This window comes from Rattus norvegicus, chromosome 1 (assembly GCF_036323735.1).
Source record: "Rattus norvegicus strain BN/NHsdMcwi chromosome 1, GRCr8, whole genome shotgun sequence".
In the NCBI taxonomy this organism is placed as follows: domain Eukaryota; kingdom Metazoa; phylum Chordata; class Mammalia; order Rodentia; family Muridae; genus Rattus; species Rattus norvegicus.
The window spans coordinates 77,839,054-77,853,547 of NC_086019.1; the positions used below are offsets into that span (position 1 = coordinate 77,839,054).

A 14,494-nucleotide genomic window follows, 5' to 3' on the forward strand; every position below is an offset into this window, starting at 1 on the left:
ATGAAAGTAAGACAGGCTTGTTGGCAAGAAAGGGTTCAGCAGGAGAGGGAGAGGGGTAAGAGCACAGTGGAGGCTGTGAGGATACAACCAGTGTGTATGTGTGTTGTGTACATACATACATACATACATACATACATACATACATACATACATACCTATACAGATATGTGTCGAATTCAGAACGAAAATAACAAAATATGGAGCTGAAGTAATTGCTCAGCAGTTAAGAACACTGGTCTTCCAGACGATTGGGATTTGATTCCCAACACCCACATGGTAGCTCACAACCACCTTGGCTGTGGATCCAAGGATCCAATGCCCTCTTCTGGCTTCCATAGACACCAGGCACCAAGTGGTGCACAAACATACATGCAGGCAACATACCCATACACCTAATTTCTTTAAATATTTTTTAAAAATTGAGATTAAAAAAAATCAAGATTAGCCACCCATGGTCGTGCACACCTTTAATCTCAGCACCAGAGAGGCAGAGGCAGGTGGATTTCTGTAAATTCGAGGCCCATCTGGTCTACAGAGAGTTCCAGGAGAGCCAAGGGTTACATAGAGAGACCATGTCTCAAAGGGGAAAAAATTCAAGCCTATCTTTACCTACAAAGCAAGTCCATAGCCAGCCTAGACTACATGAGACCGTCTGCAGTAAGTCTGCAGACTTAAGTTCCTCAGGTATGCTCTCCCAGCCTACTGGAGTGTGAATGTCATGTCCAATCAATTCATCAGTTTCCCTAGTGCCCAGGTCAGGGCTTGGCAGACAGGAGGCTTCCGGTCATGGTGGCTGAGAGCATCATGGAGGGGAGTCTCGGGATCTCAAATCAGTTCCTGAGAGTGCGACTTCCCTGTTTCACTCCTCTCCACTTGCCCAATTCATAGGCTAATGCCCGGGACATGGCAAATCCTCACTCAACCTAGGTGAAAAGAGAGTGGTGTGAGGTGTTGTGTCCAGCCAGTCAGTGGAATCCCCTAGGAACAGCAAGGACAGACCCCAGCGGCCCTGTTGATACCATTTATTGTTCTCTGCTCTGTACAAGCCGCGTCTGTCCCCTCCCCAACCCGCCCCCATCCAGGAGCACCCAGACCCCCACCTGTGCCCTCCCAACTCTGTTCATAGTCCACTGTCCAGCCAGATCCCAGAGGAAGTGGAGGGGGTGAGTAGTTCAAACCCATCTCCACCACAGAGTTCACTGGAGCCAGAATGCTGCTGGGTGGCAGATGAGGTTTACAAAAGAGGATCAACTGGACAGAGGATCAAGTCCAGTGTCTGACAGATGAAGAAGGAAGGGCCAGAATGGCCTGGGATCGGAGCAATTTAATCTTCAGTTTGTAGGGCATGGGACTGGAAAGAAGCTAGACCACCTGGGATTCTTTAGAATGGGTGACAGTAAGGAGGGGTGGGGAGAGTCTGACCAGCAGCCCCAGAAGGGTAGAGTCCAGAGGGAATATCTGATTGGCACACTGAAACACCCTGGTCAGGGATCCTTTCCGGCCAAGGTGCTTCCCCCTGTTCCGGGCATCCCAAGACCCTCAGCCTTGTGCATCAGGCGGTGTTTCTTCAGACCATAGGTGTTGGCAAAGCCCTCACCGCAGGAGGAGCAGCGGAAAGGCCTGCCGCCCTGATGGGCAGCCAGGTGCTTCCGGAAGTAGCCAGGATCCTTGAAGGCCTTGAGACAGGCGGGACAGCGCAGCTCGGGCCGCGGGGGCTCGTGGGCACGCTGATGGCGCAACACGGAGCTCAGGTAGAAGAAGCCCTTGCCGCAGTGCTCACAGCGGTAGGCGCGCTCGCCCAGGTGCAGCCGCTGATGCTCCAGCAGGTTGGAGCGGTAGCGGAAGGTCTTGCCGCAGGCGCCGCAGCGCTGAGGCCGGGCCACGGCGTGCAGCCGCCGGTGCTCCGCTAGGCTAGAAGATTGCGCGAAGTGCTTGGCGCACACGCCGCACTTGAAGGCGCGCTCGCCCGTGTGCACTACGCGGTGCTGCCTCAGGTACCAGGAGCGCAGGAAGCCTCTACCGCACACGCCGCACCGGTAGGGCCGCTGCTCTGTGTGACAGCGCTGGTGGCGCATCAGTAGGGCCGCCTCCCAGAAGCGCTTCCCACACACTGGGCAGCGGAAACCCCGTTTCTGCCGGTGGCTTCGGCGGTGCAGGAGCAGATCGTATGCGCCCGCAAAGCTCTGGCCGCAGAGGCCGCAACCCAGGGTCCGGCGCACCAAGTGCACATACTTATGAGTCACCAGGCCCAGGAAATGCTTGAAGCTTTGGCCGCATGTGGCACAGCTGAAGCGCTCAGCGCCTGAACTGGTCCCGCCACCCGATCCGGCCACCGTCGCCCCACCCGCATCCTCGCTGCCCCCAGAAACCCCAGCCAGCGCTGCCACTGCCGTCCCCACCTCTCCAGCCAGTCCGTTGTCCAGCACGCTGGATGCATCGGTGCCGCCGCTGCTGCTGCCGCTGCCATCAGAGGACTGAGGGCCACTGGATGTTGGCGCGAGAAGGCGCTCCGGGGCAGCCTGGTGAACCAGCTTGTGCCACATGAGGTTCTCGATGAAACCGAACGTCTTGCCGCAGGCGTCACAGCCGTACGGTTTTTCTGACATGTGAGCTTCCTTGTGACTCATGACGTGGAAGAGATCCGGGAAGTGTTCCCCGCAGTCTGAGCAGGCGTAGCTCAGGTCGGCCGGCCCACCTGAAGTGCCTGCAGCTCCAGGTCCACAGGCCCCAGTGGTCCCCTGTCCGGTGGTGAGGCCTGTGGCTCCAGCCAGGGCGCAGGGCAGTTGCAGCCGATGCACCTGGCGGTGGCGAGTGAGGCTCTGCGGGTAGCCGAAGACTTTGCCGCACAGCTCGCACTTGTAGGGCCTCTCTCGGGTGTGCACCACGTGGTGCTTGCTCAGATGGAAGGACTCCCGGAAACGCTTCCCGCACACGGGGCACTGGTGGGGTTTCTCGCCGGTGTGGATGCGTTCGTGTCGCTTTAGGGTCTCGCGGCGCCCAAACGCGCGACCACAGATGCCACAGCAGAACGTCTTGCCTGGGCCACTCGCGCCCGGGCCGCCAGCACCGCCATTCCCTGCACCTCCAAGCAGCAGAGGATGTGCGCTGAGAAGTGGGACAGGCACTGCACCATACACCACAGCCGCTGCGGCCGCCGTGGCTTTCTCGTCTGTAGTGGATGGGTCCGCGGGCAGGAGGTAAGGACCTGGGGGAAACGGGGGAGGTGGCTGTGGGACCGAGGCCGCGCCGTCCTTAGCTGGCTCTGTGGCCACAGGTGGTGCGTGGGCAGCCTTGTGTCGCAGCAGGCTCTGCGGCGCTGAGTATGTTTTTCCGCACAGGTCGCAAGGGTACACCGGCCGCGGGGTTCCGGCCGCTGCGTGGGCCGCCTGGTGCTTGAGGAGGTAGGAGGCATCGCGGAAGACCTTGCCACAGATGCCACAGGGCAGGCGCAGCAGGTCAGCCGAGTGCGTTTTCACATGACGTTTGAGGCTCTCCCTCCGGTTGAAGCTTTTGCTGCACACAGAGCAAGAGAAGGGTTTCTCACCGGTGTGGATGATCTGGTGCTGGTGGAGGTGGCTAGGCTTCTTGAAAACCTTCCAGCAGAGGGAGCAGGCGAATGGGCCCTCCCCGCCAGTAGTGGCAGAGGGAGGCATGGCCACCCCAGGTGGGGCAGCAGGGGTGGTGTTCCCATCAGTGGAGGTGGCAGGCGTTGCAGGGGTGGCTGAAGGGCCAGAGGACACTGCGGCGGGGTCAGAGCTGGCTGTGGCGCTGGCTGTGGGTACCGGGAGGCCCAGTGAAGGAAGTGCAGGCCCAGGCTGTGACGTACTGCCGGTTGGTGTTGATGGCACATCCTTGTGGCAGCGTCGGTGACGGATGAGACTGGAGACATGGTTATAGGTGCGGCCACAGATGCCGCATTCGTATGGTCGTTCCCCGGAGTGCACTAGCATGTGCTGGACCAGATGTGAGGACTGTTTGAAGGACTTCTGGCAAACACCGCACGGGAAGCGCCGCTCCATCAGGTACTTCAGCCTTCGGAAATAGCCCTTGTCATCCTTGGTTGGGTCGCAGGCTGCCCCTACTGTGGGCCCAGGCGGGGTCTGCGAGGGTGTGGGAAGTGGCCCTGGGGTCCCAGTAGGAGTGCCCAGTCCTGATGCTACTCCAGGCCCAGGTGTGGGCCCACCTCGTTTCAGGTTCCCGAACAGGTGCTGGTGTCCAGAGAGGTCGACTATTCCCCATTGCGGAGCAGGGAAGGCAGCATCAAAGAGTGGAGGGGGCGGCGCTCCGAAGGTGGGTGGCAACGGCGGATCCATCTTCTTGGCTTGGGAAGAGGATGAGGAAGACGAAGATGAGGAAGATGAGGATGAAGATGATGATGAGGATGAGGAAGGAGCCTCCGCCTTAGGTTTGAAACTGGACTGGGGCGGGTAGTCATATTGGGGCGGAGGAGGCTGGGGTGGGGGCTGGGGCGGGGGCCCCGGGGTACAGGGCAGGGCTGCCACTGCCTTGGCGTGTTCCCCGTATAGCTCCATGGGCTCAAAGCGCTGGTGGTTGAGGAATTCCAGGAAGTCAAATGGGTAACTCTGGAAGTGGACCCCGTCCTCGCCCCCGATGCCGCTGCTCCCGCCACCCCCGGCACCGCTGCCTGCCTGGTTTGCCTCCATCTCTGGTCGGTGGAGAGAAGGGAGACCCTGTGAAGAAGAGGATGGGGACTGAGCAAAGAGAGCCCGTGAGTAGCAAGCAAAGGGAACTAGATCCATGCTCCTGCACCAACAGCATTCTCTTAGCTAGCCTGTCATTCCACCCATACACCTGCTTTCCTCTAACCTGTGTGGACTTTGGGTATGCTAGTCTCCTCCCATCCTTACCCCATCTTTTTTTGGATCTTCACACACCTCCCTATTTATCCTCAGACTGTCTTCATGCACCTGCTTTCTCTTCCAAGACTAAATCCCTGATGACCTGGGGGTTGGGTGGTGCTCAAACTCTCTCCTCTAAATTGATTCCCTCCACTCCCCATACTTTCCTGTGGTCTCAATCCTCTGGTTTTGCCACTGTAAAACAAGGACAAGAATAGCTCCCATCTGAGTGGTTTAGACAGCAGCTCGGGTGCCAGAATACCAGCTTCAGACCTAAGCCTCCACCCCTAACCTCCTTTATTCTTTTCTGTTTTTTCGTTTCGTTTTGTTTAGGTTTTGGTTTTAGACTGTGTTTTCTCTGTGTAGTCGTGGCTGTTCTATAATTCACTCTGTAGACCAAGCTGGCCTTGAACTCACAGAGATCCACCTGCCTCTGCCTCCTGAATAGTGGGATTCGAGGGGTGTGCCACCATCAAGCATTTTGTGTGTGAGTGTGTGTATGTGTACAGCTGCTTTCTAGTTCTGTGACCATGGGTAAATGACTGAACTTCTGTCCTCACAACCACTCTAACAGAGGGCAATCCAAGCACTCAGAAGGCTGAGATTGCTGCAAGTTTGAGGTAACCTTGTGGTAGTGGAGGCAGGGGGAACAAGGGTTAGGACAAGCAAGATCTATCAAGCACAGGGCTGCTGTGAAGATTCAGCACTTCAGCATTAATACGTGGAAGGCTCCTCCTGGCGTCCTGGTAAACACCGTGATAATCTATGGCAATGCCGTCTATTAATTGTTAGTATCCATTCCAGCATCAGCAATAGGAAAGCCAAGAAAGCTGGGTAAGAGCTCAAGACTGTGGGGAGAGGGACTATTCTTTGAATGCAAAGTAGGGAGGGAAACCTCCTACCTAGGACAGGCTGGTTACAGCAAGAGTGCCTGCACTCCTGGAAGACTGTGGGATACACTCATGGGCCTGGGCAGAGGTGGGTTCTGACCCTATCTGCATGAGCATGAGGAGGGAAAAATGCAGCACTCATCAGCAGTGTGCACTCCACCCCGTGTGTGCTGTGTGTGCTATTAATGATGATATCACATACCTGGGGCAACCTGAATTCCTGTCCTTAGATAAGGAGGGCTTCTCCAAACACCTCCCTTTATAGTGCGTTTTCCATCTCTGCTGTCTGTCTGTCCTTCCCTCTGCACTGGAAGCTAACTCCTGGAGTTCATTTTTGTGTTCTCAGTCCCAGGAGTACCACTGAGTTTTTGAAGAGTCAATGGGAGAAAGACTCCACGTTTTTGCCCATCATCCCTTGCTCCTGCAGTCCTGGCTCTGTGTCTAGCCCTCAGCTTCCTTACATACTATACCAAAAACCTAAGAAGCCATGGGGGAGAGGATGTCTCCTCCCCACCCACCAAAGCCCAGGAACTTTGATTCGGTCTGCCTGAATGGTTCTCTGCACCCACAGGTGAAAGGTGCCTCCACCCTACCTCTACTCAGATATTTTCAGTATCCAGTTCTGAGTGTTCTTGGACAAGAGTCAACATTCCATGCCCTTCACACCCTCTCCATTTAATCTAATCTCCACAAGAACCAAAGGTGTAGCAACCAGGAGATTGCATACAGAGCCTAAGTGAGGGATTCAACTGCCAAGGAGGAGAAATGTGTGAGGATGCAGGAAGTGCTATGGAAGGGGCGGGGACACAGTTACCTGCTTTGCTTGTTTCCATTAGAACCTTCCCATTGTGCTTCACAGAGGGGCCTGTCCTAAGCACTTCCACTTCTCAACCCATCAGATCCCCATGGCAACGCTTAGAGACATCTACTCTCTCCTGTACACATGAGAACACTGAAGCTCAAAGAAATCTAGTAAATTTCTCAGAGTCCCCAAAGCAAGCTTGCAGTAGAACAATTGGCTTGATAGCAAGAGAGAATCCCAACCCATAAGGAAGCTGTACCCCCAAAACAGAGAAAGTATAGGTTAGAATTATAGAAACAGGAGTCTTCATTAAAGGTGCTCTCTGGGCTATTTATATGAGGTATCTAGTGGGAGGTATAGGGGTTACTATTCAATAGATTCTGTCAGACATGATATATATCTCTAATCCCACCATTTGAGAACCTGAGGCAGGACTGAGTCAGGGCTATCCTCATCTACATAGTGAGTTTGAGGCCAGCTTGGCATACATGAGACTCTACCTCATAAAACAACAAACTCCATGGATTCCTTGTCTGCCCTAGGATGTCGTTCCCCAGAAGTCAAGGATACCTCCCTGAGTCCCATTCCGGTTTCTGTCCTCTTACTTTCACCTCTAGCCCATAATCCAGCTATTTTCACCACAGTTAGTGCCACTAACATAATTTTGCCATGTGTTTATGAAGGCAACAAGGACTAAAGTAGCCTGTTCTGTTTGCCATTATGCCCCAACCCCTACTCCAGTGCATATGTGGACAAGCCGTGGGTACTTAGCCAACATTTGTTGACGGGTTGAGATTAAGCAACATCTAGCTTGTTGCCTCTCCTCCAGGAGATCCATGAAGAGACCATGAGGGAAATTAGAGAATGTTTTGCATGAATGAAAATGAAAACACAACAGGGTGCGGTGGCATAGGTTTGTAATCTCAGCACTTAGGAGAGAAGCTGTAGGAAGATCAGGAGTTCAAGACTAGCCTCAGCTACACAGAGTGCAAGGTCAGCCTGGGCTATAGAGGACTCAGTCTCAAAAATAAATAAATAAATAAATAAATAAATAAATAAATAAATAAATAGATAGATAAATAAGAAAATGAAAACACAACATACCAACACAGAAGAGACACAGCTAAAGCAATGCGCAAAGGGAAATTTATTTGTAAATGTCTATATTGATAAATATTTGCCAAATAATAAATGAGGAGCTAGACAGCTCAATGGGTAAGCATTTGTTGAATAAGCCTGGCAGGTTGAGTTCAATCCCCTGAATGTACCATTTAAAGTGGGCAGGAGTATAGTGGTACACATCTATAATCCCAATACTCCCACGGCAAGATGGCAGGCAGAGACAAGAGAAATGCTTAGAAGTTTAAGGACCAATTAGCCCAGTGTACACCTCAGCAAGCAGGAAGGTGAGAGATGACTGCCAAAAGTTGTCCTCTGACTTCCCATATGCACATACTGGAAAGCACACATCCATGCTCACATACAAAATCAAATAGATGAGACTAACCTGTCTGGACCCTCCCTGGAAAGGGAGCTATTTAACAGAATGGAGTTCACATGTCTTCCAGAAAAGGAATTCTATGGTCAGCAGTATTCTGCAAGCAGTAGGGGGTTGCCTCAAGGAAGGTGAGGAACAGAATTTATTAGGTTCATAGTAAGCCCCACTGAGTAGTAAGACATTTTCTCCTTTCAGTGGACTGAAGCATTTTTTTAAAAAAAGTTTTATTTTATGTATATGAGTACACTGTAGCTGTCTTCAGACACACCAGAAGAGGGCATCAGATCCCATTACAGATGGTTGTGAGCCACCATGTGGTTACTGAGAATTGAACTTAGAACCTCTGGAAGAGCAGTCAGTTGTCTTAACTGCTGAGCCACCTCTCCAGCCTGATTGAAGTCTTTTAAAACATTATTTACTATGGATGTGATGTGTGTGAATGAGAGTGCATATGAGGTCAGAGGACAACTCTGGAGTTGCTTCTCTCCTACTTTAATTTGTTCCAGCGATTGAACTCGAGCCACTTGTCTTGATGGCGAGCGCTTTACCTACTGAGCCATCTCGACAGCCCTGTACCAAAGTCTTAAATAGCTCCTTTTAAAAATATTTATTTTGGGGGCTGGGGATTTAGCTCAGTGGTAGAGCGCTTACCTAGGAAGCGCAAGGCCCTGGGTTTGGTCCCCAGCTCCAAAAAAAAAAAAAAATATATTTATTTTGTGTGCGTTCTCCTCCAGGCCTGTCTGCGCACTGCCTGCAAGCCTGGGTGGAAGCCAGAAGAGCGTGTCAGATCCCTGGAATTTCAGTTACAGGTGACTGTGAGCCACCATGTGGATGGATGCTGGGTCCTCTGCAAGAGCCACAAGTGCTCCTAATTTCAGACCAATCTCTCTCCAGCTCCAAATGCCTATTTTCTGAGGTGGCATGTGTCAGGGGAGGGTTTATGAAATTATAGTGGAGGAGACTCCCTACCACACACACCAAATCAAAGTTCCACATAAGCACAGCAAGTTTTAACAGGACTGAGGAAATGGTCCAGCAGATGGAGCATCTGCCATACAAGCCCGGGAACCAGAGTTTGGATCCCCAGAACCCATGTAGAGGTTAGGTGGGCACAGCCACTCTCTGAAATCCAGCACTTAAGAAGGCAAAGGTGCAGCTACACCAGCCCAACCTGTGTACTTGATACTCAGTGAGAGCCCATGCTTCAATAAAGTGGAGCGGGATCAGGGAAGACACTCATGGTCACCCTCTGGCCCCTAGACAAGTGTGCACACATGCACATGCCATGCACGGGGAAGGGGTGAGGGTGTTTAACAGATCATATCTATTTTTGACTCTTCTAAATCCCACCCCAAAAGGATGGGTAGAATTGCTGACTCAGAAACACTGATTTCAGCCAGCAGAGCTGGCACATGCCTTTAATCTCTGCACTTTGGAGGCAGAAGCAGGCAGATCTCTGTGAATTCAAGGCCAGCCTGGTCTAAAGAGCAAGTTCCAAGACAGCCAAGGACACCCAGAGAAAACTGCCTCAAAATAAATAACAAAACAAAACCACTAAGGAAGAGACTGAAGGTCACTGAACTAAAGAGTGTTTAAGGCAAATGGTGGGATTCCAGACTCCACACAGTATTTCACTTTCCAAAATAAAAGCAGGGCCCTCAAAGCACTGTCAGTGGAGACAAGACCTGTCTCATCCTCTCCCTGCCTCCCATTCACATCTCTCAGTTTGGTCCAAGTCCAGGACCAGTCACTGGCATTCACTGAATTCTAAAGAGTACGGTGCGTGGTGATTTATATAGTGTGTCCCATTCAAAATTCCCAACACTGTCAAAAGTGTAGCTATCCCACTAAGCTATACCAAACCATGATGCTCCTGCTGAGAGCCTAGTGTCCCATCTCAGAAAACCCAAAGTCCTTCCAATGACCTACACAGCCCCCACAAGCTTGCAGCTGCTCCTCCAATGTGCTGGCTCCATTTCTGTTCCATAGCCTGTGTTTCAGGGCTGTAGCTTTTGCTGGCAAAATTAACACCCCAATACTCTCCTCCCCTCATCTCCTTCCTGTCTCTGCTTCTCAATGGGGCTCTGAGCAACCACTGCCACCTGTCACCCAGACCTGTACTCGCTTGCTTGCTGTCATCGAATGTACCATATATTCTGCCTTCCTGATCATGTTTTTACTGGTCTCCCTCTCTGATGCCACAGTATTTTTTTTTCCCTTTTTCCCTTCTCACATGTATACACACGTGTGCATGTGCATGCAGACTCAAGGTTGACGCTAGGAATGATCCCCACTCTCTTCCATCATATTCATTGAGCAGGGTCTCTCAATCAAACTCAGAGCTCACAGATATGGCTAGTTTCATTAGCCAGATTGTTCTGGGGATCCTATTTCTGCCTTCAGAGACTGGAATGACAGGTGGGCCTCCTAACTGGCTGGCATTCAGATGAGTTCTGGGAATCTGAACTCTGATCCCCACGCTTTCACAGCAAATGCTTTTAACCACTAAGCCGTCTCCACAGCCCCAGTAACAGGAGCTTCGTGGTTTGTTCCGAACTGTCCTCAGGACCTAGGATAGTACCTAGCTTGATAATCACTATCTTTTTTTTTTTTTTCAAAATAAAAATTACATTTATTTATCGTGTGTGTACACATGTAGAGATGAGAGGGCAACTTACAGGAATTAGTTCTCTCCTTCCATCACATGGGTTTTGGAGACTAAACTCAGGTCATCAGGCTTGTTCATTCTACCTGCTCAGCCATCTATCTCATTGGCTGCATGGGATGTATTCCTGAGTAAATGAAGGAATGAGGCTAGGCAAACAGGGTGGGAAAAGGCACGAGTCTATAAAGTCCTCAGATCATATCCTTCCCTCCACCTGCAAGGTGAGGAAGCTGTCAGAGTAGCCCCCTTGGTGAGCCAGAGCAGTCTAGGGCCAAACTTTTTGCTCTTTGGTTTACCTGAGGAACAGGATGGCACGAGATAGCCCACACGTGGTATTTGCCATATCCCAGCCCCTATAACTCTGTCCTCATGAATTTGATTTTGTGTGTTGTGTATGACTGCATGTGAAGGTAGGGAGGCCAGAGGCCAGTGTTATATGGCCTCAACTGTGTTCTCTTTCTTTCCTCCTTTCTTTGAGACGGTCTTTCACTGAATCAGGAGCTAGCCTGTGAGCTCCAGGAATCTTCCTATCTCTGTCTCCCCAGTGCTGGGATCACAGGAATGTGATACCATGCCCAGCTTTTTCCCCCCTTAATGTTAAGAGCTTGGAATCTGAACTCAGGACAACACTTTATTGACTTAACTATGTCCCCCACCCCCACATAACTTGATTTCTAAAATCTGCCTCTTCCACATAGCCATTCTATGTGAATTTCTGCCCATTTTATTCTCTGTATAAGCAGATGCTCATTAAACAGGTATTGAAAGTGTTTATGAGTGAACAAGGTACAAGTGGATAAGAATCTTATGAGCTTGGTAGAGCTGAGAAAAAGCCAGGCAGTTTATCCCCAAGGCTCTTTCGGATCCAGCCTTTTTCAGTTCTGCTCCAAACTCGCTGCTACTCTCCACACATGACTGTTACCTCTGGACCTCTGGACCTCTGCACCAGCTCTTCCCCAGATCTTTGAATGGCACGATTAAATCTTGTGTTTCAGCATTCGCCTCATAGCTCATCAGACTCTCAGAAAACCCACAGAGCAGCACTGTTTCTGATCTGCCTCTCAACTAGACGGCAAACCCTTGTAAAAGGAGGAGTTGCACCTCTCCCCTTCGAAACTGCATGGCTTGGGCATAGAATGACGGCGTTCATTCAGCGAAGAATAAAACCTATGGGAAAAGATGTAAGCAGAGACGGGGTCTTTCCTAGGAAGTTTGGGACAATGTCAAGAGACTTGGGCAAAGATGGGTATAAGACTGCCGATGCTCCATGAAGGCATATTTCTCGGCTAATTTGCATTGTCCTGGGATTGCAGAGGCCAGGATGAGGGAGGGGAAGGAGAAGTGGGCAGGGAGTGTTTCAAGAGAGTCTGATGCTAACCAGGCAGCTGTTCCTCCCTAATCGGGGAAAGGACCTGGTATTAAAAGAACTCTGGAGAGGGCTGTTCCATCGGGGGTGGGGGGAAGGTTTGAATTTGAAGAGGTCTGTTAGGGGGAGTTGCAGGAAGGGGTTCTTAAAAAGCACTTTTAGTATAGGCCAGAATAGAAAATATTTGTGCATTGGGATGGGTTGTGTGTGGTCAGAGCTAGTAGGGGGCAACTCTTGTCACGAAATACTAATACAACACCCCCTCGAAGCAATCCCACAGTAGATAGGAATAGAGGGCTCATGAGCAGCTACCCTGTAAGCACAGCAAAGCTGGTGGCATGGAGAGGATCTCGTGGAGGAAGCTGATGAGGCGGTAGGAAGATTCGTGGGGGCCCTGGCATTTGAAAGGTTCATTACTAACGAGAACCCGTTGGTAGCCATCCCACGGTGTCAGGGGGCATCCACGGGTAAGGTATCTGGAGTGATCTTATAGGGGACTAGTGGTGGGATCCCCTGCTTCGGGCCCGGCAGTGAAGCACTGACATTTGGGGGGGGGGTTGCGTTCTGGGTACTGCGGTAGGGCAGGGCGAGGCCCCCCGCCCCCGAGGAACCCGGGTCCCCGGGCCGCACACCCAGTCACTCACCGGCGCTGGGGTCTCCGCCGGGAGGAGGCTGAGGAGGCGGAGGAGGTGCCGCCGCTCCGGGGAGACCCGAGGGCCCAACCGGAAGTGCCGCCCCTTCCCCCCAACTCCCCACCAGCCCCGCGCCTCCTGCCCGGAAGCGGAAGTCGCGTTCGTTCCCCCCGAAGCGCCGGCGTGGAGGATGGTGGCGGGGGAACGGGGAAGGGAAATTACGCCGGCACAAGACACTGGAGGGGGGACAGGCAAGGCCGCTTCCGGTGGGCGAACGGAGCCTAGTGCGCATGCGCCCACTGCGCCCGCTTCTTCTTAGGGTACCACCCACAGACTCCAGGCTTCCGGCTAGGACACACCCTAGACTCAGGTCTCATGCTTAAGCCTCGCCCCGTAGACTGGAACCACGCCCATCTCTGAGCGACCTGTAATAGGTCGGTCGGATATCTTTTGCTGCACCTCCAATTAGTTTGTTCTATTCTTCCTTTGCTCCAAATTCCTACTTTTGGAACTCCATCCTCTCAGCCGGGCCACACCTACCAACCACGCCCCCTTCTTAATCCTGCCCCTTACACCAAAAGCTTTGTAACGCCTGCTGCATTTAAGGGGCATCGCTATTTTTGTTTGTAACTTTTTGATTTCTTTTTAGACATGGCCTCACATTTGAAGCCATAATGGCTTCAAATTTGTAACAAGACTCCTATCAGAGCCTTCAGAAATTCTGGAATTATAGGGATGATTCTTTAATAACTTGTATGTAGTTCTGCCTTGCACCTTGAAAGCATTCCTTTAAAGTTACTTGTTACCAATCATTGGCATCAATTAGCACGATGCTTTTTAACCCTTAACGCAGACTTGCTGAATAGAAAGCTTTGGGATGGATCTTGGGGATCCATCCGAATTGAAACACTTTTGATGCACTTAAATGAGAACCACAGCACTGGAACACTTTACACTTAGCCACTCATAGCTCTATAAACCTTTCTTAACTCAGCCCCATTACACTATAGACAGCTAAGCCTAATTCTATACAGTCAAGCTCTCCCTTTTTGGTGCTTTTTCTTCCCTCTCCGTGGCCTGAATGGCAACCATGTCTAACCGTTAAGCCTTAATATTCTGCTTGGGAAAGTACTTATAGGTAACTTTTTTGAGACGTTCCTACGAATGCTCACAGGTATGCCTTACTTTCTTTGTAAGCCGCTATTAAAAGATCTTTTAACAACAACAATCTTGAACTCTGTTTCATTTTAAAAGTACTTCCTTTAAGCCCCACCCTTCAGTTAAATACCATTCATTCCCTCTAACTTGCTTTCTATCAGCCAAGCCTAAACTTCTATGATTCTTAGCCCAATTTTCAGCCTCTTCTCCTAAGCTCCAATCTAAGTTTTTACTGCCCAAGTTTTGAACCTCATCTCAGCCCTGCTTCCCCTCAAACTCACACTCTTCTCTCTAAATGCTGTCGAGGTGGTAGTCATTGCTTTCCCCAACCCACACCCTCGAGCTGGCCACTCGACCCCAGGGCCTTTGGATATTCAAGGTATGTTAACCATTGAGCCCTCAACTTAGTTGTTCCTTCCAAATAGGAAGTCCTCTGGAAAAAAAAAAAACTGGGGCAAAAAGTGTCTATGTAGAATTTATAGGAATTTAACTAGAATGAGGGAGCCTTGAGTCACCTTTGCATAGCAGGTTAAATGTTTTACAGTACTTGTATGGTGGAGGTCAGATTGGGCAAAGGCCTGTTCCAAGCCATCGGTTCTTTGGCACCATGCTAAGGAGATATGT

General features: G+C 51.1%; 1 protein-coding gene across 7 annotated transcripts; it reads right to left on the minus strand.

Annotated features, from left to right (window-relative positions):
* Positions 1–450: 450 nt before the first annotated feature.
* Znf865 (zinc finger protein 865) lies at positions 451–14,454 on the minus strand. 7 transcript variants are annotated; one of them, XM_063284309.1, is made up of 3 exons: positions 12,725–14,454; positions 2,400–4,321; positions 453–923 (listed from the first exon to the last, which is right to left on the minus strand). In XM_063284309.1, exons 1-3 carry the CDS (start codon positions 13,002–13,004, stop codon positions 915–917), a joined length of 2,211 nt encoding a protein of 736 aa, XP_063140379.1. In that variant the 5' UTR covers positions 13,005–14,454; the 3' UTR covers positions 453–914. The 7 variants fall into 7 exon arrangements, 6 of the variants coding, with proteins under 6 accessions (NP_001388685.1, XP_063140379.1, XP_063140370.1 ...); XM_063284300.1 differs by having other exon boundaries at positions 2,400–4,691; positions 12,725–12,981; NM_001401756.1 differs by having other exon boundaries at positions 451–4,691; positions 12,725–12,795.
* Positions 14,455–14,494: the final 40 nt, after the last annotated feature.